Source organism: Eleutherodactylus coqui, chromosome 4 (genome assembly GCF_035609145.1).
Source record: "Eleutherodactylus coqui strain aEleCoq1 chromosome 4, aEleCoq1.hap1, whole genome shotgun sequence".
NCBI classification, from domain to species: domain Eukaryota; kingdom Metazoa; phylum Chordata; class Amphibia; order Anura; family Eleutherodactylidae; genus Eleutherodactylus; species Eleutherodactylus coqui.
In genome coordinates this window covers 272,886,602-272,911,050 of record NC_089840.1, presented here as the reverse complement: position 1 = coordinate 272,911,050, position 24,449 = coordinate 272,886,602, and the positions used below count along the sequence as shown (strand labels likewise).

The 24,449-nt window shown below is 44.6% G+C and overlaps 2 protein-coding genes across 4 annotated transcripts in view; both read left to right on the top strand.

The window, feature by feature from the left end:
• Positions 1 to 235: 235 nt before the first annotated feature.
• LOC136624332 (oocyte zinc finger protein XlCOF6-like) overlaps positions 236 to 24,449 on the top strand; it is a 459,204-nt gene continuing 434,990 nt past the window's right edge. For 2 of the 3 annotated variants that reach the window (XM_066598256.1, XM_066598260.1), the window contains exons 1-2: positions 236 to 272; positions 1,962 to 2,094. In XM_066598256.1, coding sequence (XP_066454353.1) covers positions 2,017 to 2,094 — 78 coding nt within the window. In that variant the 5' untranslated portion in view covers positions 236 to 272; positions 1,962 to 2,016. Of the gene's footprint in view, positions 273 to 1,961; positions 2,095 to 19,942; positions 19,994 to 24,449 lie in introns of those variants that run through there. The other variant, XM_066598259.1, reaches the window with a different exon arrangement.
• LOC136624982 (gastrula zinc finger protein XlCGF57.1-like) lies at positions 2,390 to 11,306 on the top strand. The gene is made up of 4 exons (XM_066598908.1): positions 2,390 to 2,395; positions 2,644 to 2,652; positions 3,416 to 3,518; positions 8,359 to 11,306. Exons 1-4 carry the CDS (start codon positions 2,390 to 2,392, stop codon positions 9,369 to 9,371), a joined length of 1,131 nt encoding a protein of 376 aa, XP_066455005.1. The 3' UTR covers positions 9,372 to 11,306.

The following is a 24,449-nucleotide window of genomic DNA, read 5'->3' as shown; positions in this document are numbered from 1 at the left end:
GCTCCTCCGTCTCGCACACATACGCTCGGCTCCGCTCCTCCGTCTCACACACATACGCTCGGCTCCGCTCCTCCGTCTCACACACGCTCGGCTCTGCTCCATCCACTCTCTGAATACATCCTCACACAGCAGAGTCCTGCATCCACTGAGCGGAGAGACCTGGTCATGTGACCCCTTGTCTCCTCCCACACACTGATCACATGACGGTGACATCATCACAGGTCCTGTAAGCACAGACCAACCCCACGGCTCCTGTCCGGCTGCAGGTGGAGGTATGTGGGATCACCAGCACTGGGGGAACGGATATAAACTTTGAATGGGTTTTGCGAACAACATACTAAATGTATCTGTGTTTCATATTCTTTTTCTGGATTAGCTGGGGTCACATTGCTGCCCTTCTTTAACCCCTTCCCACTATAGGATGTACAGTTACGTCCTGCAGCGTCGGGGTATGTATGAAGAGTGATGGTGCAGCTATCTCTCATCATACATCGCGGATGCAGGCTCTTTAGTACAGCTGACACCCACCAGCAATAGCTGCAATCAGCTGCGTGGCTGATCGGTGCTATTAACCCTTTAAATGCTGCTGTCATTTCTGACAGCAGCATTTAAAATCCCCCAAATGATGTTCGGGGGTCCTGTACGGCCCCCCGTGATGAGATTGTAGAGAGCCGGGCGGGTGTCATGGCAGCCAGGGGCCTTCTGAAAGGCCCTAAAGGCTATCTAGGCATCTTGCAGGAGCAATCAAAGCATCACTAGTTGTGATCACCTAGGGGGGGCTAAAACAAAAAGTAAAAATAAGATCAATAAAGTTTTATGAATTGTAAAAAAAAAGTAATAAAAGTTTTAATGCCCCGCCCCGCTTTGCCATATTTATAATAAATAAAATCTAACTCCTAAAACAAAAATATATATTTTGTATTGCCACGTTTGTAAAAGTCCGACCTATCATAGCAGCACATTATTTACCCCACACGGTGAACATCGTCCAGAAAAAATGCAATAAAAAGTAATGAAAAGGACATATTTATTCTAAAACTGTATCAATGTAAACTACAGGATGTCTTGCAAAAAATGAGTCCGTGGACAACTACGTCGATGGAAAAATGAAAAAAAAGTTATTGTGCGCAGAAGATGGCAGTAAAAAATAATAAAAATAAATTAAATGTCTTTAAAAAAATAATAAAAGTAGTACAGCAAAAAAAAAACCTATAGAAGTTTGGTATGGCGGTAATCATACCGACCCATAGAATAAAGTTATCATGTCATTTCTGTTGCATTTTGTGCGCCGTAGAAACAAGACGCACTAAAAGATGGCGGAACGTTGTTTTCTTTCATTGTACTCCACTTAGAATTTTTTAAAAGTTTTTCGGTACAATATTTGGTACATTAAATAGCACCACTGAAGAGTACAACTCGTCCTGCAAAAAACAAGCCCTCATACAGCGGCAGGGATGGATAAATAAAGGAGTTATGTTTTTTTTTTTTATAAGGGGAGGAAAAAATGAAAATGGCCGGAAAAAAAAGGGCCATCTCATTAAAGGGTTAACTTCCAGCTGGGGGGCTCAATACAATGTCACTAGTGCCATCGGTGTATTGCCTTTTGTGGGAAAGCAGAGTCCACTGACACCACTAGGTGTCAGTGCATGCGCAGTTCACTATTGAGCCCGAGCCAACATAGCAATCATAAGTGAAAAGGGTGGAACTGGGGCTGTAAGGGCGGAAGTAGCGGCTGTACACCGGTAGAAGCCAACGGTACTGTTGCTGAAGAATGATCCCCGCACTGCTGAACTGTTCTGTTTTAGGCACTAATGAACAAACTTGTGCTTGTTTTTTCATTGTTACATTCCGGGACTTTGTATTTGTTACCTCCTCACCGGTTTCCCTTATTCTCTCCAGTAATTGTATTACTCCAGGAGGTTTTGTATGATGTTACATTGTCTCGTCTTCTCCCCATTCAGGATCCTCGGCTGATATCTTCTATATCAGATAATATTCCTGATTGACCCGACAAGGATGGAGAGGAAGAGGGACAAGATGGCGGAGAGTATATTCACCCTCACCCTAGAGATACTCTTCCAGCTTACAGGAGAGGTGAGAGATTCTGGGGATGACGTCACGTTCCATCATTCTCATCTATGTTACATATTACATGGCTGGAGACATGAAGGACTCTGGGAATGTCTGCAGGGATATTTATGGATGTGTCTCCCCATAAACAGGATTACACGGTAGTGAAGAAGAGCCTAATCACAGGGCCTCCACCTCACCCCCTGATACTGGAGGAGATCAATGAGCAGAAGATCCTAGAACTCACCAACAAGATGATTGAGCTGCTGACTGGAGAGGTGACACTACTGGGAATGCTGGGACATTATACAGTAACGCTATGGCGGTATAACGTGTCTGGGTGATGATGGTATCATCGTGTTGTCAGGTTCCTATAAGGTGTCAGGACGTCACTGTCTATTTCTCCATGGAGGAGTGGGAGTATTTAGAAGGACACAAGGATCTGTACAAGGACGTCATGATGGAGGACCACCAGTCCCCCCCATCACCAGGTAATAGACAGGACTAAATCCACACGGCCTTTATTATTTGTATGTAGATAATGAATTCAGCGGCTGTCTGTGTTTTCTGCAGGTAGATCCAGTAAGAGAACAGCAGTGGAGAGATGTCCCCGTCCTCTTCTTCCACAGGATGATCAGGTAGATGGAGAGAAGGTCTCATGAAATCACCCCTCTGGTCTGTAGGACGGCTGGGAAGGTCTTGTGTTCAGTCTTATTATATGACCAGCTGATATACCCGGCTTCGCCTAAGTTAATCTGATACAGGTGTTTACGTGTTGTTCACACAGAAAATGTTATGAAGTCAAGGTTACTTTAGAGTAACTGAGGAATAAAATATGTATACACATAGAGGAGCATTAGATTCTCCTCAGACTGCAGAATGTGCCATGCCTCCCACTCATTTAGGACCTAAGGAATGCTTGCGCCAAATTTCACGCTTGTACGACATCGGAAAGTTACATTACATAGAGGTGCACTTACTTTTGCAATTAGCATTGAATAATCGAGTTGTGACCCCTTTTACTTTTCCCATTTAGGACCCAAAGAATGGTTGTGCCAAATTTCATGTTTGTACTACACCATTAAGTTAGAGAATTAGATTAGGTACATTACACAGGGGTGCCAATACTTTTGCACTTAGCATTGAATAATCAAGTTGTGGCCCCTTTACGGTTCCCCTTTAGGACCTAAAGAATGCTTTTGCCAAATTTTTATTTTTTCTACAACACCGGGAATTTAGAGAATTAGTGGTTAGTCCGTCAGTGAGAGCTTTCAGTGAGGACCATATAAAACCTTTCACATGACTTCTCCAACTGTGTGATGACTTTCACAATATTATTTCACAGCTGGTGAATCCGGATGAAGATCCGATCCCTATTGATGCTACAGAGACACTTGTGAGGGGGGATCAGCCGTGTAAGGAAGAGATCCCTACAGATGACCCCCCAGGTGAGTTACCACAAAATGCAGAGAACATCCCAGATTCTCCTCAGTCATGGACTGCAACAGTTTTATGAATTTCTTTAAGCTTTGTGCTGTCGGGCTTTTAGCTCTTTATTCAGCCAGAATACAGAATAAATATGGATGACAATGCAATACTGTTATAAGTGATAACACACGCACTGGATTTAAAGGGTTACTAAACTGTCAAAAAACCTTTCAAACACCAAAGTGACATTTCAAAGGTTCTGAGTGTTGAGGGTCTGGGTGGTGAGAACACGTCAATGGCTAGAAAGGAGTAGAAACACTCCTCTTAGCTTTGTGCTCGATTGGTCATTTTTGGTCTACCTCAGCTGTATGGGTTCAGTTTGTAACTATCACTGCCACAAAATGATACCCATCAAATATATCAAGCAATCAGTCCAAAAAAATTACCTCACTAAAATACTTTTTAAAATTATATTAAAAACACGGGACCCAAAATAAGGAACACATACAATGATAGAAAAAGATCAATAGGGAAGATCTAAGAGGAAGCCCCAATGGAGTTGTACGTACAATCTTTAGGAATTCTCAAACCTGGTAGATACTCGTTCTTCTTGTGTCCCCAACATATAAAACAAGATGAAACCAAACCAATGAGCCTAGTACTGTACCTGTGTAACTGTGGGGCACTCATAGGGCGTCCCTGCTCAGGAATGACTCTCCAATTATAATAAATCTGCCATATATAGCAAGAAAATGCAACATGTTTCTTCCCTCTCCAATAAACAAGAAGGTTCATCAGGGGATTATTCTAAAAGTTCATAATAATGAGTGACAGCTAAATAGCAGATGTGTCTGAAATCTGCCAGAAGATGGACCTTTAAACAACAGACCCCACCCTCCCTAGTTATATATTATTTTATTCAAGGAGGCCGACAAAAGGTTCAATATAATCAACAAGGTAAATATAATCTCGTATGGCATGATAACGTCATAGTCCATGTGATATAATTACAAAATCCGAACTTCAGATGGCTAACAGCACGTGCGTTTCTCTACATACAGGCATAATGATGTCATTCACTATAGTCTACCTGATATACTTACATAAACACAATGAAGTACAGGATGACAGACCCGGATAAAAGAATACAGAAGTTGGAGACATAGACACAGGTAGCAGAATAGAGAACATGGAGATATAAACCCAGATAACATGATGCGGAATATGGAGATATAGACCCAGGTAGCAGAGTACAGAACACGGAGACATAGACCCGGGTAGCCGAATGAAGAAGACGGAGACGTGGAGCCGGGTAGCAGAATGCAGAAGACGGAGACGTGGAGCCTGGTAGCTGAAAGGAGAAGACGGAGACGTGGAGCCAGGTAGCAGAATGCACAAGACGAGACATGGAGCCGGGTAGCAGATTGCAGAAGACAAAGATGTGGAGCCGGGTAGCAGAATGCAGAAGACTGAGATGTGGAGCCGGGTAGCAGAATGCAGAAGACTGAGATGTGGAGCCGGGTAGCAGAATGCAGAAGACTGAGATGTGGAGCCGGGTAGCAGAATGCAGAAGACTGAGATGTGGAGCCGGGTAGCAGAATGCAGAAGACTGAGATGTGGAGCCGGGTAGCAGAATGCAGAAGACTGAGATGTGGAGCCGGGTAGCAGAATGCAGAAGACTGAGATGTGGAGCCGGGTAGCAGAATGCAGAAGACTGAGATGTGGAGCCGGGTAGCAGAATGCAGAAGACTGAGATGTGGAGCCGGGTAGCAGAATGCAGAAGACTGAGATGTGGAGCCGGGTAGCAGAATGCAGAAGACTGAGACGTGGAGCCGGGTAGCAGAATGCAGAAGACGGAGACGTGGAGCCGGGTAGCAGAATGCAGAAGACTGAGACGTGGAGCCGGGTAGCAGAATGCAGAAGACGGAGACGTGGAGCCGGGTAGCAGAATGCAGAAGACGGAGACGTGGAGCCGGGTAGCAGAATGCAGAAGACGGAGACGTGGAGCCGGGTAGCAGAATGCAGAAGACGGAGACGTGGAGCCGGGTAGCAGAATGCAGGAGACGGAGACTTGGAGCCGGGTAGCAGAATGCAGGAGACGGAGACGTGGAGCCGGGTAGCAGAATGCAGAAGACGGAGACGTGGAGCCGGGTAGCAGAATGCAGAAGACGGAGACGTGGAGCCGGGTAGCAGAATGCAGAAGACGGAGACGTGGAGCCGGGTAGCAGAATGCAGGAGACGGAGACGTGGAGCCGGGTAGCAGAATGCAGAAGACGGAGACGTGGAGCCCGGTAGCAGAATGCAGAAGACGGAGACGTGGAGCCGGGTAGCAGAATGCAGAAGACGGAGACGTGGAGCCGGGTAGCAGAATGCAGAAGACGGAGACGTGGAGCCGGGTAGCAGAATGCAGGAGACGGAGACTTGGAGCCGGGTAGCAGAATGCAGAAGACGGAGACGTGGAGCCGGGTAGCAGAATGCAGAAGACGGAGACGTGGAGCCGGGTAGCAGAATGCAGAAGACGGAGACGTGGAGCCGGGTAGCAGAATGCAGGAGACGGAGACGTGGAGCCGGGTAGCAGAATGCAGGAGACGGAGACGTGGAGCCGGGTAGCAGAATGCAGAAGACGGAGACGTGGAGCCCGGTAGCAGAATGCAGAAGACGGAGACGTGGAGCCGGGTAGCAGAATGCAGAAGACGGAGACGTGGAGCCGGGTAGCAGAATGCAGAAGACGGAGACGTGGAGCCGGGTAGCAGAATGCAGAAGACGGAGACGTGGAGCCGGGTAGCAGAATGCAGAAGACGGAGACGTGGAGCCGGGTAGCAGAATGCAGAAGACGGAGACGTGGAGCCGGGTAGCAGAATGCAGAAGACGGAGACGTGGAGCCGGGTAGCAGCATGCAGAAGACGGAGACGTGGAGCCGGGTAGCAGAATGCAGAAGACGGAAACGTGGAACCGGGTAGCAGAATGCAGAAGACACAGAGGTGTGAAGCTGGGTAGCAGGATGCAGAAGACATAGAGATGTGGAGCCAGGTAGCAGGATATAGAAGATACAGACGTGGAGCCGCCTTTAATAATTAGTAAAACTTTATTGTTCTTATTTTTCCTTTTATTTTTAGTCCCCACAGGGACCAGGTGTCAGCTGTAATAAACAGCCAGCGCCTCGCGATCTCTCTTCATACATACCCCAACGCTGCAGGACGTAAAGGGGGTTAACATAAATGTGTAAATCTAGAAACATAATCTCAAGCTGATCTACGTGTAACATAAGGGTTAATCCATGGACGTTTATGTTCATGCCTTCTACAAACAAGTCTAATTCGGCTCTCAGACCTTTCGAAATGAATGTAATGTGATTTATATATCTCCTATGGAACATCGTGTTGTGTGATGAAAAACCTTTCCTCATCTCAAATGACCCCATAAAAAGATTTACATAACAAGGTGCAAACTTATCCCCCATAGCTGTTCCTTTCATCTGAAGAACTATTACCCAATATGTGTGATATAATTGCATGTTAGATTTGATTTCAACCTAGATTTATAAATTAGATTCCTAAATTGCTATTAGACCCAGTTCATGGGCAATGTTGGTGTACAGTGTGAAGACGTCTAAGATCACCTGCCAAATAGTGTCGGCCTAGTCTACATCTTGCAGTCATCAGGTGACTTGAAGGGTTTGTATCAGGCAGCACCCACCGGAATATACCAGGGTCAGAGAGTAAGCACTGCTCGGAACTCTGTGTAGTGGCCGGCACTCGTAGTTGCAGTCGCAGCTCTTACTGAAATCAATGAGAGCTGCACTTGTAATTATAGCCTGAGGGCCCATTAAATTCAATGAGAGCTGCACCTGAAATTAAGAGCACTGGCCACTACACAGGGGTCAAAGCAGGAATTTTGTTCCGCTTAAATGGGGAAAATTGGCTTCTACCGCATTGTTGTTTTTTTTCCCGCCTTCAACTGGATCAACATTGGGGGGTAATAGGCTAAACTGGATGGACATATGTCTTTTTTATTGGTCTAACATACTATGCTACTACATTACTGCTGCCACTTGGAGTTGTATAATAAAAGCATCATTACTTTTGCATCAAATTCTTTAATGTGTGCTGTCCATCTTCGGTTGGTTTCTTGCTCACCTTACTAGGTTCCTGGAGGGTGTACCCTCGGAGTAATGTTAACATTTCCCATTACATTACATATACTAAAGGTCTTATTGGACTACAAAGGGCACCTTCAGGTGCCATGCACACAGTGGGTACATGTATACACATTTATGTTTCATTCATGGTCTACATGGATTGGTGCTATTGCGTCTCCTCTGTTCCTTTTCTCCCTGAGAGGACAGGAAAAAACACAGAAGCCACCCTTACTTAAACCTCCTGCCAGTGGTTTTTCCTCAACAGAGGGGAGCTAGTGGCACAGTGGTATCCCAGGCGGGTCAAATATGAGGTGGTGTGAAGGGGACAGGATCAATGCTGAGATATGGTATTCTTTCGGTCCCTGCGTTAATGTGGCTTGGTGGTACTAGGGGTGTGGTGGAGCCATACTGTGTTATGATGTTATGTCGGAGAAGCCAAATATGGCAGCCTCCAGTATTGCAGCTGGAAGTGTGGGTGATGTCGGATGACAATGTGACAATGTCCCCGCGCCACTTCCTAAGTGTGGTGATATGTTTAGGAAGTATGGGAACGCTAAATACGCATTATGTTGCATGTAGCATGAGAGCATCGGGTCATCAATTCTGATTGCAGGTGTTGCGGCATGGCACGGACAGGATACGGCATGAGTGTACGGCGGTGTGAATGGATCATGCAGGTTATACTAATTAAAAAACTACGATATCTGTTTTTTTCTCAGCAGATGATGACACCAGGAGCTCAGATGGTCATCTGATATCTTCAGATATTAAAGTGGAAGATCCTGGTATCATACAATATACATATGAAGAGCCTGCTATTATCCCATATATACCCTCAGCCCCTCACAGCAAAGATCTATCCTCTGATGCACCATTATTTTCTAATTCATCACAGACTGTTAAGCAAAATCAAATTTACAAAAATAATGCAGAACATCGAAGAGTTCACACAACGAAGAAGTTATATTCGTGCTCTGTATGTGGGAAATGTTTTAACCAGAAATCACATCTAGTTGTGCACCAAAGAACTCACACAGGGGAGAAGCCATATTCATGTTTAGAATGTGGGAGAAGTTTTGGTTTTAAAGGAGATCTTGTTAGACATGAGAGACTGCATACAGGAGAGAAACCATATTCATGTTCAGACTGTGGGAAGTGTTTTAGCTATAAAACAGATTTTGACAGACATCAGAGAATGCACGCAGGAGAGGTACTATTTTCATGTTCAGACTGTGGGAAAGGTTTTAACTATAAAATCGATTTTGTCAGACATCAGAGAATTCACACGGGGGAAAAGCCATTTGCATGTTCAGAATGTGGAAAAGGTTTTATTCGTAAAGGAAGTCTTCTTATACATCAGAGAATTCACACAGGAGAGAAGCCATTTTCATGTTCAGAATGTGGGAAAAGTTTTAGGCGTAAAGCAGATCTTGTTGCACATGAGAGAACTCACACAGGGGAGAAGCCGTTTTCATGTTCAGAATGTGGGAAACGTTTTGCTCTAAAATCAACACTTGTTAAACATCACAGAATTCACACAGGGGAAAAGCCATTCTCATGTTCAGAATGTGGGGAAGATTTTAGTCATAAAGCAGGTCTTGTTAAACATCAGAGAATTCACCCGGCAGAGATACCATATTCATGTCTAGAATGTGGAAAAGGTTATTCGGAAATCAAATCTTGTCTTCAATGCAAAAAATCACACATTAGTGAAGACATAGTCATGTTTTGTTAAGTGTCTTAACCATAAATCACATAATCTTAAACATCACCAGGAAAGATGCCATTTTTGTTTTATTCACAAATAGTACAAGAAAAAATCCATCATTTAGGCATCTTTCACACAGGTGACAGCAATATCCCTGCAAGAAAGTTCTGTGCGATATCGCTGCGTTTTCTTGTGGCGATATCGTAATTCTGTGGTACTACAGAGTCGCGTGACTTTATAACGCTCCTTTGGCGGGATTTTCGGGGGTGGGCTTGAAATATAAGCCCTACCCTGAAAAAAAGCCATATCTGCATTAAAAGAAAAACATTACATTACCTAACAGGTAATGTAATAAGTTGCTAGAAGTGTATACATGTGGAATTACCCTATTCCTGACCGTTATTTGCCTTGTATATGTCATTTAGTTCATGATTTTTCCTTCTGCTGCTTCCATCTTTATTTCTTAGGTCCCACTCACATGGGCATATGTTGCCCGCATATTACGTGTGTATTTTTCACTTGTGTAAAAGCCCATTGATTTCTATTGGGCCACTCCCACCTGCATTTTCTTTTTAAGCACATTACGCGTGTGAAAAAAAAACACAGCGTGTCCTATTTTGGTGTATTTATTAAATGCCAATATAGACTATGGGGATTTAACATAAAGAGCAAATACGTATGTACATGTGCATTTTCGATATACTGTATATTTTCCCCGCGCATAAAATATGTTCATAATACATGAGACACGTACACCCGTATAAGTGAGCCCTTAGCCTTCTCTAAGCTGGGGGGTGTAGACTGCTGCTATGATACTCTTATACACTGCACACATAAAAGGACACGATCTGTTCTCTGTAATGTCCCTCCATAATGCAGTTAATTATGAGGGTGTGGTACACAGAGAGAAATACTGAGCAGTGTAGATGTGATCTCAGTAGTGACACAGTGAATCACTAATAGCGGGAGCAGCATGTCTGTGAGTGTTTCTCTGCTTCTTTCTCCCTTCCTCCTAGACTTCTTTGGGAGGACTGAGACAACACCCACCCCCACACTGTATTCTATAATGGTATCTCTGTAATACACTTTAGTCCGGGGTTCATGAAAGCGGTGTATATTGGACTGAACTGGATTTGTTAGTTGGGACTTGAGCATTTCCTTGAGAAAATATTTAGTCAATGTATCCAAATTCCTTACTCTGATCAATGCAGTTAATGTGTTCGCACTTCACATTATGAAGTCATTCATCAGTATTATAACAATTTGCTACTTTTCTACTGCAAAAGGTGTAACTTATGGTGCCGTCCCCTGGGATGGGATAACATTTCCTGCCAGCACCCTTTTGTAGTCACGTGATTTGCTATAACAGTTATTCCCTGTATTACGTATTTTTCTACTTTTTGTAAGAAAACTCCTGTGAATAAGCTACCTTCCTTCAGAAGAGCTCTGGAACAAGAACTAATTGCTCCATTCAGTGTTTTTCTCTGGTGTCCCATCCATTATTGTGAGGTCCATATCAGTGGCTATCACATGTCTCTTTGTCTCTTCTTTTTTGAAAATCCCCAAATGATCCCACTTACATGGGAGAAACCTGTTAGGACTGCCTGAAGTGTTTGACATCTTAGGGTTTTATAGATTGACAACAGGGTTAGCCTACGTGGAGTGCGGGCGCCCTTGTCAGGGCGATTGCCCCACAACTTGACAGGGCAATTGAAGGCCTTTTTATTTATCAATGGATAACCTGAAGCCCGTGCTGATCCTCCCTGGAATATTATCTACATGTATCTTATCCTGAATATGAAAATCTGATTCTACTAATCATAAGAATTCTACAAACGCCTGTTGTTCAGCCTTAGACCCTAAGGCCATATACATGGTATATGTATTTCTATTTATTATGTGTTTGTTAATTGTTGTTTGACTTTTACTGTAAATTTGATTAAAGTATTAATTTTATATATGTAGGGCGGTATCCTTTTACACTGATATTTGCTTTATTGTTGGACCTTCTGCCTTATACCATTTTTGCAGTGATATTCATTTAACCCCTTAAGGACCAGGCTGTTTTGTACCTTAAGGATCTGACAATTTTTGGGGATTTTACCCATGTGTTGGTTTTACTGCCCTATTTTTTTTTCCTTCAGTTACCACAATAATTTTTGCTGCATCCGTGACATATAAGGTTATATTTTTAAGATCTTTTTCACTGAGTTTTTTCCCATTTTTTTAGTTTTATTAAAAACTAAACAAAATGACTTTTTTAACATTTATAGTTATTTTTTTTTATTAGTATATTTACAGAAAAATAAAGTATAGGAATGGGTTCCTCATTTTGTTTCGGACATTTTGATATATAATATGTATGGTGTTGGATTACAGGGCGCATACTCCGACTGTTTTGGTTGGCGTCGGCTTTGGGTTATTTTCCTTTTTATGTATATATTTTTATTTTATTCTGGAATTTTGTTTTACTTATTTATGTTATTCTTTTTACCATCTATGTCCCTCATGACGTCATATAAGACCTCTGGGGGACATTAACATGTTTTTGTTTTATTTGACACTTTTTCACTGTAGCTGGGGCATCCCTAGGAGCAGCATCCATAGAAGCCCCAGTTACAGGGAAAAAAACACCTGTAATGACATTTATCACTGGCAGAGCTGATCAGGGTCTTATAGGACCCTGCAGTCTGCTGTGCCAGGGGATCCCGGCGGTCACTGACTGTCGGCTCGTGTAGTGGAAGTTACACTTTCACTTTTTAGCACATAGCACTCGTTTGAGCGCTGTGTACTCGAGAAAGGAGAAGGAAGAAAGGGTTAAAAGACCCTCCTGCCTTCTCCCCCAGGTTATCAGCTGTGTCTAACAGTTGACAACTCAACATGCTTCTAATTTATTGCAAAAGCATGGGCTTTAAACCCACGCCGTAGTTTTTAGAACTGGCTAGGTTTAAAGCCCAGGACCAAGCACCGTAAATTTACAGTGCTTGGTCCCTAATGGGTTAAACATCTAATGACTTACACCCAGAGACCTTGTATATTAGGGCATTGCCAGACTAAACAGTAAAAAAATTCTGTCTCTGCTGCACATTTAGTGCAAACATCTCTTCTGTCTGGACAGAACTTATAATATACATATACCTAGTAATTGGCATATGTACTTGAAGACAGATATACAGCTATGTGACTCTCTCAGGATACCATAGTGAAATCTTTTTAGGTGCTCCCAGGATGTCTTCCCACTCCCTATTGGAGATGTCTCCGAGGATCAACTCCCATTTAGACCCCGTCAATAAGCCACAAAACCATCCTATATGACAGCAATACTGCCTAAAGGGCTACCATTTATTAACCCTGTAGGCAGATAAGTTGGGGTACCCCAAGGTCCTGTAATGCATATGGTGCACGTGGCGCAATTGAATAAATCAGGAAAACATATTATTGGGCAGATCCAATTCCTCTTTAAGAGTCTTGGGAGGGTTTAATACTAGAGATGAGCGAGCATGCTCGTCCGAGCATTAGCATGCCCGAGAGTACTCATTTCTCGAACGAGCACCACGCTGTGCTCGAGAAAATTTCACCATCTCCTCCCCACATGTTTAGCGGCTTTTTTAAGCCAATGAACATGCAGGGAAGGCTTTGGCACCTCCTGCTATGACATGCCAACCCTGTACATGTCTATAGCAATGATTGGCTGGCCGGAACAGGTGACCTGGGATCATAAAAACGCTGGTCACCTGATGCTCGCCTCACACGGAGGCTGGATTAGCTGGGGGACAGAGCTGCTGTGAATGAGGGAGAGCGATAGTATAGGTTAGAAGGAGCATTTAGGCAGGGATCCATTTTCAAAGAACCCAACAGTCCTTTTTAGGACTACAACTCCACTTTTGTGCATCAGCAGTTTGGCTGCCTGGGACCAGTAGTGCGTACAAAGACTGTACACATTTTTCACTGTCTTTTTTTTGCTATAGTGTACGCAAAATACCTCGTAGTTTGTGTAGCATGTTGACGCAGTGCATTATACAACATGATGAAGACTAGGGGTAAGGGTCGAGAACGAGGACGTGAGTGTCCGAATGAGGGTGTGGGCAGAGGCTGAAGTCCTGGGCGGGGTGGAACAGTGCCTGCTGTGGAGAGGGAAGTAGAACGCCGTGTATCTACACTCCCTAGCTTCATCTCACAGTTTGCCAGTCTGCGTGGTGCACCATTATTAAAACCGCAACAGTGCGATCAGGTGATGACATGGATAGCGGATAACGCGTCCAGTAATTTATCCACCACCCAGTCTTCCACGCAGTCCACTCACGCTAGCCAAGGGACTAGACCTGTGAATCTTCTCGCTGATCCTCCTTCCTCCCAGTCTGCTCACTCCAGGAAAAGGAGAGATTCAAAACAGGCATACTCACAGGAACTGTTCTCAGGACCCTTCCCTGAGTGGCAAACAACGGTTCATGAGCCAACTGAGGAGTTTGTCATGACTGCTGCCCAAAATTTGGTCCGTTCACAGTCTCAGGGTGATGAGGGTGGGGACTTCCAAGTAGTCTCTCAAGAGGTATTTGTTGCTAATGGTGATGAAACACTGTTGTCTGTCAGTGAGGTTGTTGTTAGGGCAGTAAGTCTGAGGGAGGAGCAGACTGAGGATTCAGAGGAAGAGCTGGTGGACGATGAAGTAACTGACCCGACCTGGGTTGGTAAGCATAGTAAAGACAGTGCTTCAGAGGGGGAGGCAAGTGCAGCACCAGAACAGGTTGAAAGAGGCAATGGGGTGGCCAGAGGGAGAAGCAGGGCCAGAGCAAGTAATCCCCCAACTGTTCCCCACAGGACCTCCTCACGGGAAGCTCCCATGCAAAGGGCCAGGTGTTCGAAGGTCTGGAGGTTTTTTAATGAGAGCGCAGACGACCGACGAACAGTGGTGTGCCACCTGTGCTGCACGAAGATCAGCAGGGGAGCCACCACTACCAGCCTGACCACCACCAGCATGCGCAGGCATATGATAGCTAAGCACCCGATGAGGTGGAACGAAGGCCATTCACCGCGTGCGGGTCACACCACTGCCTCTTCCCCTGTGTCAAATACTGGCACTGAGATGCAATCCCCCTCCGAGGACGCAGGCACGAGCGTCTTCCGCTCGCACCCACCCCTTCACCTGCACGGTCCTCCACTGCCTCCACCAATGTGTCCCAGCACACCGTTCAGCTGTCCATAATACAAACATTAGAGCTAAACGTGCATATCTCCAAACTGCTCAGCCTGGAGATGTTGTCATATAGGCTGGTAGAAACTGAGGCTTTCCACAACCTCATGGCGGCAGCCGCCCCTCGCTACTCAGTCCCCAGTCACCACTATTTTTCCCGCTGCGCCATCCCCGCCCTACACCAGCACGTGTCACGGAATATCAACCGTGCCCTCACCAACGAGGTTACTGGGAAGGTCCACTTAACCACCGACACATGGACAAGTGCTGGCGGGCAGGGACACTACATCTCCCTGACGACACATTGGGTTAACCTGGTGGAGGCTGGGACCAAGTTTGACCCTGGGTCTGCTCACGTGCTACCCACATCGAGGATTGTGGGTCCTACCTCCATCATGGTTTCTCCAGCTCATTATCCTAACTCCTCCAACCCCCCCTCCTCCTCCTTTCAATTACCATCTGTGAGCACATCGCCTTCAGTTGGTAGCTCGAGGCGCTGCAGCACTACCATGGGGAAGCGTTAATAGGCCGTGCCAAAACCCCTGAGCTTAGGTGACAAGAGGCAATCACAGAGGCAGAAAAAAGTCTAATTTCTTTATCAGAGCCCTTCACAGTTTAGATAAAATTTAAAATCGTTCCTTTTTATTAGATAAATTTAAAAAACATAAAGCAAAGAACAGGGCACTACAAATAGCCCTCTAGATCATCAGAGGTATATTGACCAAGGTCAGAAAGTAAACGACTCTAGCTGCTTGCTTAGTTTTTTGTACCCTTCTAATGTTCAGAAAGGGCCATGTGCTTATACGGTAATGCAGTAGCTGTCGTTATGTCCCAAAACTCGGAATCAGGTGAGAGCAGATTTATTTCTTAAGCATCTCTTCCCATATTTTAAGTCTTATGATGAAGACTGATCAGGACTTAAATCCAGTCCTGCATCATAAGACAGAGGGTTTTGTGAATACAAAGGGAGTGTGCCTTTGAACTTGATAGTACTGGCATATAACCCTTACTTCAGATAAAGTTCAAGTACATGAAGGCTCATCACCTGTTTGTATCTTTATGATTTCGATTGTAACATCATAGTCTCCAATTTTTTGTATATATATTTTTTGATCTCGACGCGTTTCGCCGCTATTTTTAGCGGGTCATCAGGAGATTTTTTAAGGATTATTGTGACTTTAGTACGTTGCAATTCGATACGTGTTCCAGAGTAGGAAATGCTTTTACGTAAGCCTGTCAGCGGCAGTATAGGCAGTATAGATAGTTTTTCAAATATAAGATTAATATATTCTTATGGGAAGACACCTTTGATGTTGAGGTGGTCTCTATATTTAGATTTAAAGTCAGTATGAGGTCACCCTGTTATTCTAAGATAGCAGTATTATGATAGTCAGACTGCTACTATAGATAGTACAGGTCTCATACAATCAAATGATCTTCAGCATATCTAAGATTTGTATATTTGTGGTAGAGGACAACCTTTGATATAGGCAATCTCTCTATGTAATACAAATCTGAGATCTATATATTTTATATTATTTTTTTGTATGGAGAAAGCAGTCTGTAGTAAACAGGCAGCGTCTCCATAAGGGTTGGATCTTGGTATTTAGAGCAACATGCTGTCAGCCACAAGTCTATGTATAAGTAAGGTGTTGTAGTCAATGCAGGCCAGATGTAGTCAATGCAGGCTGATAGCTATCGCTTTTCTTAATAGTACTGCCTATTGCTGATACGCATGATCAGGAGCAAGAGTGGTAGCGCCTCTGGCCTTGATGGTAGGTCAGGGCTATCTGAGTGCTGTGGAAATGTCTTCCCTTATATAGCAAACTTACTTCTCCCAAAAGGGGTGTATCCATCTTTTATTAACCAATAGCGTCGCCTCATGGGCAGACCTATATTTATCTTGCATACAATTAAGCTTTATTTACGTGGTATGAGTGATGATTCATTACTAAGACTTCATGTTAAAGCTGAAAGTCTGTTCAGCACGTTCTTCGATTCCTCTTACTGATAACCGATCGGAAGATCACATCATATTAACACTGTATGTTGTGCCAGGTTCCGTTTTGGATCCTCCTATTATGGGTGTTGTCCCCATACCCATGATATGATTGGGTGAGGTGGGGGCACTGGTCGCGCCACGGCGTGCTTGCGTCATCAACGTGATGACGTCACCCCGTCATGTGTTCCTCTAACCAATACGGTAAGTGGGCGGATCTGTGGTCCGAATGGCTGTGTGGGCACGGCAAGTAGCCCGGCATAAGGGCACCAGTGCGTCCAGGTACGAGGAGGTTGCCGCAACGTAGCGGCTTGATGTGGTCATCAACGTGATGACGTGGCGACGTCGCGAATGGGCCGCTCAAGTAACGCGGCTAGTGACGTGGCCGACGTACTGACGTTTCAGCGCCAGGACGCCGTAAGGAGGACCTGGCAACGTGCTGGCGTCATCAATGTGGTGACGCTACTCCGTCTCAGTAGATCCAATAGCTTCTACTGAATCAGTTAAGGATGCAGAATATATCAGCGCGATCTATTATATTGATAACGAAAGGAAGTGGCGGTTGAATTCTTTAATAGTCTAGTCAATTATTAATCATACCGGTTCATGGATAAATATTGTTTAAGGACACAGATGGTGAAAATTAGTTGCAATAAATTTATACCGATAACGATTATATGTCTAATTTGTTTTGATTTATGTATCAGACCATTTATTTACAGCATATAATGCTGGAGGAGGCGACTCTTCTCAATTTATGTTGCATATATATATATATATATATATATATATATATATATATACACTACCGTTCAAAAGTTTGGGGTCACCCAAACAATTTTGTGTTTTCCATGAAAAGTCACACTTATTCACCACCATGCGTTGTGAAATGAATAGAAAATAGAGTCAAGACATTGACAAGGTTAGAAATAATGATTTGTATTTGAAATAACATTGTTTTTACATCAAACTTTGCTTTCGTCAAAGAATCCTACTTTTGCAGCAATTACAGCATTGCACACCTTTGACATTCTAGCTGTTAATTTGTTGAGGTAAGCTTGAGAAATTGCACCCCACGCTTCTAGAAGCATCTCCCACAAGTTGGATTGGTTGGATGGGCACTTCTGGCGTACCATACGGTCAAGCTGCTCCCACAACAGCTCAATGGGGTTCAGATCTGGTGACTGCGCTGGCCACTCCATTACCGATAGAATACCAGCTGCCTGCTTCTGCTGTAAATAGTTCTTGCACAATTTGGAGGTGTGTTTAGGGTCATTGTCCTGTTGTAGGATGAAATTGGTTCCAATCAAGCGCTGTCCACTGGGTATGGCATGGCGTTGCAAAATGGAGTGATAGCCTTCCTTATTCAGAATCCCTTTTACCCTGTACAAATCTCCCACCTTACCAGCACCAAAGCAACCCCAGACCATCACATTACCTCCACCATGCTTAACAGATGGCGTCAGGCATTCTTCCAGCATCTTTTCATTTTGTTCTGCGTTTCACAAACGTTCTTCTTTGTGATCCAAACACCTCAAACTTTGAAGCCCAAAATCCCGCAGCCGCCTCTTCACTGTAGATGTTGACACTGGTGTTTTGCGGTTACTATTTAATGAAGATGCCAGTTGGGTACCTGTGAGGCGTCTGTTTCTCAAACTAGAGACTCTAATGTGCTTATCTTCTTGCTTAGTTGTGCAACACGGCCTCCCACTTCTTTTTCTACTCTGGTTAGAGCCTGTTTGTGCTGTCCTCTGAAGGGAGTAGTACACACCGTTGTAGGAAATCTTCAATTTCTTAGCAATTTCTCGCATGGAATAGCCTTCATTTCTAAGAACAAGAATAGACTGTCGAGTTTCAGATGACAGTTCTCTTTTTCTGGCCATTTTGAGCGTTTAATTGACCCCACAAATGTGATGCTCCAGAAACTCAATCTGCTCACAGGAAGGTCAGTTTTGTAGCTTCTGTAACGAGCTAGACTGTTTTCAGATGTGTGAACATGATTGCACAAGGGTTTTCTAATCATCAATTAGCCTTCTGAGCCAATGAGCAAACACATTGTACCATTAGAACACTGGAGTGACAGTTGCTGGAAATGGGCCTCTATACACCTTTGTAGATATTGCACCAAAAACCAGACATTTGCAGCTAGAATAGTCATTTACCACATTAGCAATGTATAGAGTGCATTTGTTTAAAGTTAGGACTAGTTTAAAGTTATCTTCATTGAAAAGTACAGTGCTTTTCCTTCAATATGACCCCAAACTTTTGAACGGTAGTGTATATGTATATATATTTATAATGGTCTGTAAAGAGGAGATTGGGCGATACAAGTCACATAATGGGGGGTCATTTCCCGGTTTGGGGATGATGACTAAGGCTGCCTCGTGTAGAGATAGGGAGAAGGCTTCAGGGCATGTCACTACCAAGCAGACCTCCTGTAGTTATGGGGAAGTAGATAAGACATTATTAATTAGGAATAGCAACACGCTCGGCTCCGCTCCCCCGTCTCGCACGCGCTCGGCTCCGCTCCCCCGTCTCGCACGCGCTCGGCTCCGCTCCCCCGTCTCGCACGCGCTCGGCTCCGCTCCCCCGTCTCGCACGCGCTCGGCTCCGCTCCCCCGTCTCGCACGCGCTCGGCTCCGCTCCTCCGTCTCGCACACGCTCGGCTCCCCCGTCTCACACACGCTCGGCTTGGCTCCTCCATCTCACACACGCTCGGCTTGGCTCCTCCATCTCACACACGCTCGGCTCTGCTCCTCCGTCTCACACACGCTCGCCTCTGCTCCTCCGTCTCACACACGCTCGCCTCTGTTCCTCCGTCTCGCACGCGCTCGGCTCCGCTCCCCCGTCTCGCACGCGCTCGGCTCCGCTCCCCCGTCTCGCACACGCTCGGCTCCGCTCCTCCGTCTCGCACACGCTCGGCTCCGCTCCTCCGTCTCACACACGCTCGGCTCCGCTCCTCCGTCTCACACACGCTCGCCTCCGCTCCTCCGTCTCACACACGCACGCCTCCGCTCCTCCGTCTCACACACGCTCGCCTCCGCTCCTCCGTCTCACACACGTGCTCGGCTCTGTTCCTCCGTCTCGCACACGCTCGGCTCCGCTCCTCCGTCCCGCACACGCTCGGCTCCGATCCTCCGTCTCTCACACACACTCGGCTCCGCTCCTCCGTCTCGCACACGCTCGGCTCCGATCCTCCGTCTCTCACACACACTCGGCTCCGCTCCTCCGTCTCGCACACGCTCGGCTCCGATCCTCCGTCTCTCACACACACTCGGCTTGGCTCCATCCACTCTCTGAATACATCCTCACACAGCAGAGTCCTGCATCCACTGAGCGGAGAGACCTGATCATGTGACCCCTTGTCTCCTCCCACACACTGGTCACATGACGGTGACATCATCACAGGTCCTGTAAGCACAGAACAACCACGCGGCTCCTGTCCGGCTACAGCTGGAGGTATGTGGGGTCTCCAGCACTTGGAGTAGGGGGAGGTATTAGTATACGAAGGGGAATTTCTCTTTATCTTGCACATTTTGGCCCTCCGTCACTTCAGGTGTTGCTGTAAGCGCTACAATTTACTTTGAGCTAAATGCTCAAAAATAGAACAGACAGCGCTGGAAAAATCGAAGCGCCAAAAAGTGCTGCAGTCGAGTGGCTGAGCGGTCCCATTGAAAACAATAGCAGTGCTACACCACGATTAGCGTCTGTGAGGCATAAAGCAACAAGTAAAAAACATACGCTTACTAGCTGATATACCCGGCCTCGTCTGAGTTAATGTGATACAGGTGTTTATGTGTTTGCACGGAAAATTTTATGAAGTCGAGGAATACAATATGTAAACACATAGATCCTTCACAGTATAGATTAATGATTAAAACTCAATTTTATTATAATTCGTTAAAATCTAACTCATGGGGCACACCAAACAAAAATAGGGACAAACAATTCCAGCCCTTAAGGACTATGATGGCATTATCTCCCCATTTATTAATGTGAGAGGAAAGGAACTCAGCACAGTGAGCCACCGATATTGGTATTGGAAAAGCCTATATTCTTCCTGGCTTTTCCACTTCAGGTAAGATTGTACTAATTTCCGGTTGCTGAGTTACTGGATATGCATCCCATCATCTATATCCTTCATTGATCGGTAGATGTGTTTTTTATTTCACTGGGAAATGAGATAACTTCACTGTTATGTGGCCATAAGCAATACCGCTCATATCTCACAAGGGGCCATAAGCAATACCGCTCATATCTCACAAGGTGTAACATAAATATGTCAAGGCGGCGCTCCTTTGGGCAACCCGGAGTAATGAAAGGTAACTAAAGCAGTGAAATAGTAAAAAAAAAAATATATATATATAGATAGATAGATAGATATCAGGACTCACCCGGTGTCTAGTAGATGCCCCTTTGCAGGAGCTCCACTAACACCTCCACATCCAAGTGGGCTTGTATGGATCACCTAAGCGATCCTAAATACTCTTGTCGTTCCTGTGATGTACCGAACGAGCTGCTGGGCTTCTGTGTCCAATCATCAGGTCAGACCCATGTAGTAAATGACATATAGATAGAGAAAAGGATCCGCCCGCGCTCCCTCAGGATAACACCAGGGAAGACATCTCCATGTAGTGAAGGTTTACTGAAGTTCTGTGCGACGCGTTTCGTCGCTATTAATGGCGACTTTATCAAGCACATAAACAAACTAAAAACATCTCTTTATATAATCAGGCACTTACATGAGGTTGCAGCGTTCTCCTTCCGGGTACGTCCCCCCATCGTGTCACCCGGTTCACGTGATCTACATCATCACATGACCGGGCGTGCCACGTCACCACGTTGTTCCGGGGGCCGGACTGGGATGAATCGGCGTCCAATTACGGAATACGTCACTCTGCCGCGTCATCCGGGCATGTGATCACAAAGATCATGTGCCACATCATCCGGGCATGTGATCACAAAGATCATGTAACCTAAATAGGCACCTGCGTATTGGGTACATTAATATGTGGCCACCTGCTTATTATGTGAGCGCTAAGCGCATAACATGGGTGACATTCACAAGGTTTAAACGGGATAGGATGAATCATCATCCATTCCCGGATACATTACTATGCCGTGTTACTAGGACACATGATCTAAGGGATCATGTGACCTGATCAGGCACATGACCCCTCCGTATTAGACACATAAATATGTAGCCATACATTGCGATCATATGAGCGCCAAGCGCATTAAGTGGATGACCTGCAAAGAAAAAAATAGGATTTATAACCAACATAAAATACAAAAAGGAACAATGGGTGTCTATAAGGGAGAGAAAAAATGCAAATGCTGCTTTAATATAACTAACAGATGGAAGGAGATTGAAGTAGAGGAGGGTGAACCAATAATAATTAGACAGCGCTTGACAAGTAAAACAGAATCAGTTATTTACATGCTCGAATGTCCTTGCAAAATAAAATATGTAGGTAGAACTATTAACAGCCTCAGGCTGGATTCAGACGACCGTATATCAGGTGGGTATTCACGCCGGCCAATATATGCGCCTTTCTCTGCAGGGGGAGGAGGCTGGAAGAGACGGGAGCAGTGCTAGCTGGTATTGCATATTTCCCTTTTCCAACTAAACGTCCCCCCAAAAGAAGATGAAATATCAGAGATAAAGGTAGCGACTCATAGCCTCTGTGGTGGGCTAGAGTGTGTATGAGGCTCCCATGCACTCAGAGGCTTCTTATAGTCTCCTCAGAACCACCCATGGGTTGGGCTTATTGCCAATTATTAGAGATGAGCGAGTATACTCGCTAAGGCACATTACTCGAGCGAGTAGTGCCTTAGCCGAGTATCTCCCTGCTCGTCTCTAAAGATTCGGGGGCCAGCGCGGGTGACAGGTGAGTTGCGGCAGGGAGCGGGGGGGGGGGGGGGGTGGATACAGGGAGAGAGAGATCTCCCCCCTCGTTCCTCCCCGCTCTTCCCGCCGGACCCCGAATCTTTAGAGACGAGTGGGGAGATACTCGGCTAAGGCACTACTCGCTCGAGTAGTATCTCTACCAATTATCCAACCATGGAACGTCCTGCATCTAATCATGTTTCACAACAAACAGTCTTGCATATTAACTCTGAACCCTACTCATCATGTGACTTTTGCTCATCATGTGACTGAAATTTAGTGGAGAGAAGCCATCTTGGAATCTGGTGGTAGTAATACAAGGGAATAACTATTATTTCCCTAGAACGCCATTGAGTATGATAATAAAATATTCTCCGGATTACATATCATATGTGATTTTTTTTTTCTTTCAGTTTTTTTCCTATTTGTTATTATTATTCATGGTTCTTAGTAGATATTCTAACCATCCTTATGCATACCCTGTTTCCCCCCAAAATAAGACAGTGTCTTATATTAATTTTTGCTCCAATAGATTGTACTTTTTTATATGTACACTATTTATATTGTCCTTTTTTATTAACTATAAATAGGGCTCAATTTTGAAGTAGGGCTTATACTTCAAGCATCCTCGAAAATACTGAAAAAGCATTCTGCATCCTCAAAAATCCAGAAAAATCCTGCTATGTCTTATTTTCAGGGTATGTCTTATTTTCAGGGAAACAGGGTATTATTAGCGATTTGAGGACATGTCTGTGTGAATAGGATTATGCATTAATGTCATGACAAATCATGTGAAAAAGTTCACTATGGTTTATTCAATATTCAGGTTATTGAGTAGGTCTGTAATAATTTAATGTATCCATGAATTTTTAGAATAATCCATCTCCTACTGTTGACATTATTTATGACGTTCATGTTTTATGGGTAGTCCATAAAACTACAGATTGCGTAGTGAGTATTTTTCTTGCAGGGTGTATTTAACCATTTGCAATCCAATTTTGGATTCAGGATTTCCTAGGGGGCTTTTTCTTTCTGCCATTATACAATGGCGCCATCTGCTGGCCAGAGCGAGTACTGCAGTATTGGACATGCTGGAGAGGCCCCCGACAACAGAGTGGCCAGTAATATACAGTAGGAATACCCTGCCGGACGTCTTCTGACATTGGAGCTGCACAGGCTTCAATCAGAATATCTTTAGACGTCAGACAGGGTTAAAGAAAACAAATAATAAACTTTCATTTATTCCTTTCGGATGCACTGTATCCAACCTATAAATCCATGCTGCTTTCTTCTGGAGCAGCAATGGATCAATATCTCCTTTTCTGTTGTCAAATTTGACTAATTTGATCCCTTGTATTTTCAAACACTCAGAATCACCATTCTGTTTTTCCCACATATGGTTTGCCAATGATGTATTTTCTTTACAGCATATATTCCCTATATGGGCCAATACGCGTCTCCTTAGTTGCTGTTTTGTTTTGCCCACATATTGCAGTGGGCATGGGCAAGTTATTAAGTATACAACATTCATTGCTTGACAGTTTATGAAGTCGCGAATCGAATACTTTTTCTTGTTTGTTGCCGAAGTGAATATGTCCCCTTTCTGGATATAGGGGCATGCAGTGCAATTGGCACAAGCATATGTGCCCTTAGGTTTCGCACTTCCTAGCCAATTCTTTTGTGATGGTTTTGGTTTATAGTGGCTTTTCACCAGATGGTCGCCCTCTCCTATGTGTTATACTTGGAGATTTTGAGATTACCTGCACCAAATCTTTATCATTCCTTAGAATGTCCCAATATTGATTCAAAATCCGCCTAACATTTGAATGGCTGGTGTCATAGGTGCCTATAGTTCTCACTTCATTGTTGTTCGTTCGTTCTTTTGGAATCAAGAGTTCTGCTCGGTTTTGCTCTTTAGCATAGTTCATGGCTTCATCCAAAATTTCTACTGGATATTTCCTATCCATGAATCTTTTTCGCAGTTTTAAGCCCTCATCATGGAAAGAGGTTTCCCCCGAGCAGTTT

Excerpts from the sequence above, each read along its gene's own strand:
- LOC136624982 (XM_066598908.1), top strand. Across the intron at positions 3,519-8,358 it reads CCCTACAGATGACCCCCCAG|ATGATGACACCAGGAGCTCA; the intron begins GTGAGTTACCAC and ends TTTTCTCAGCAG.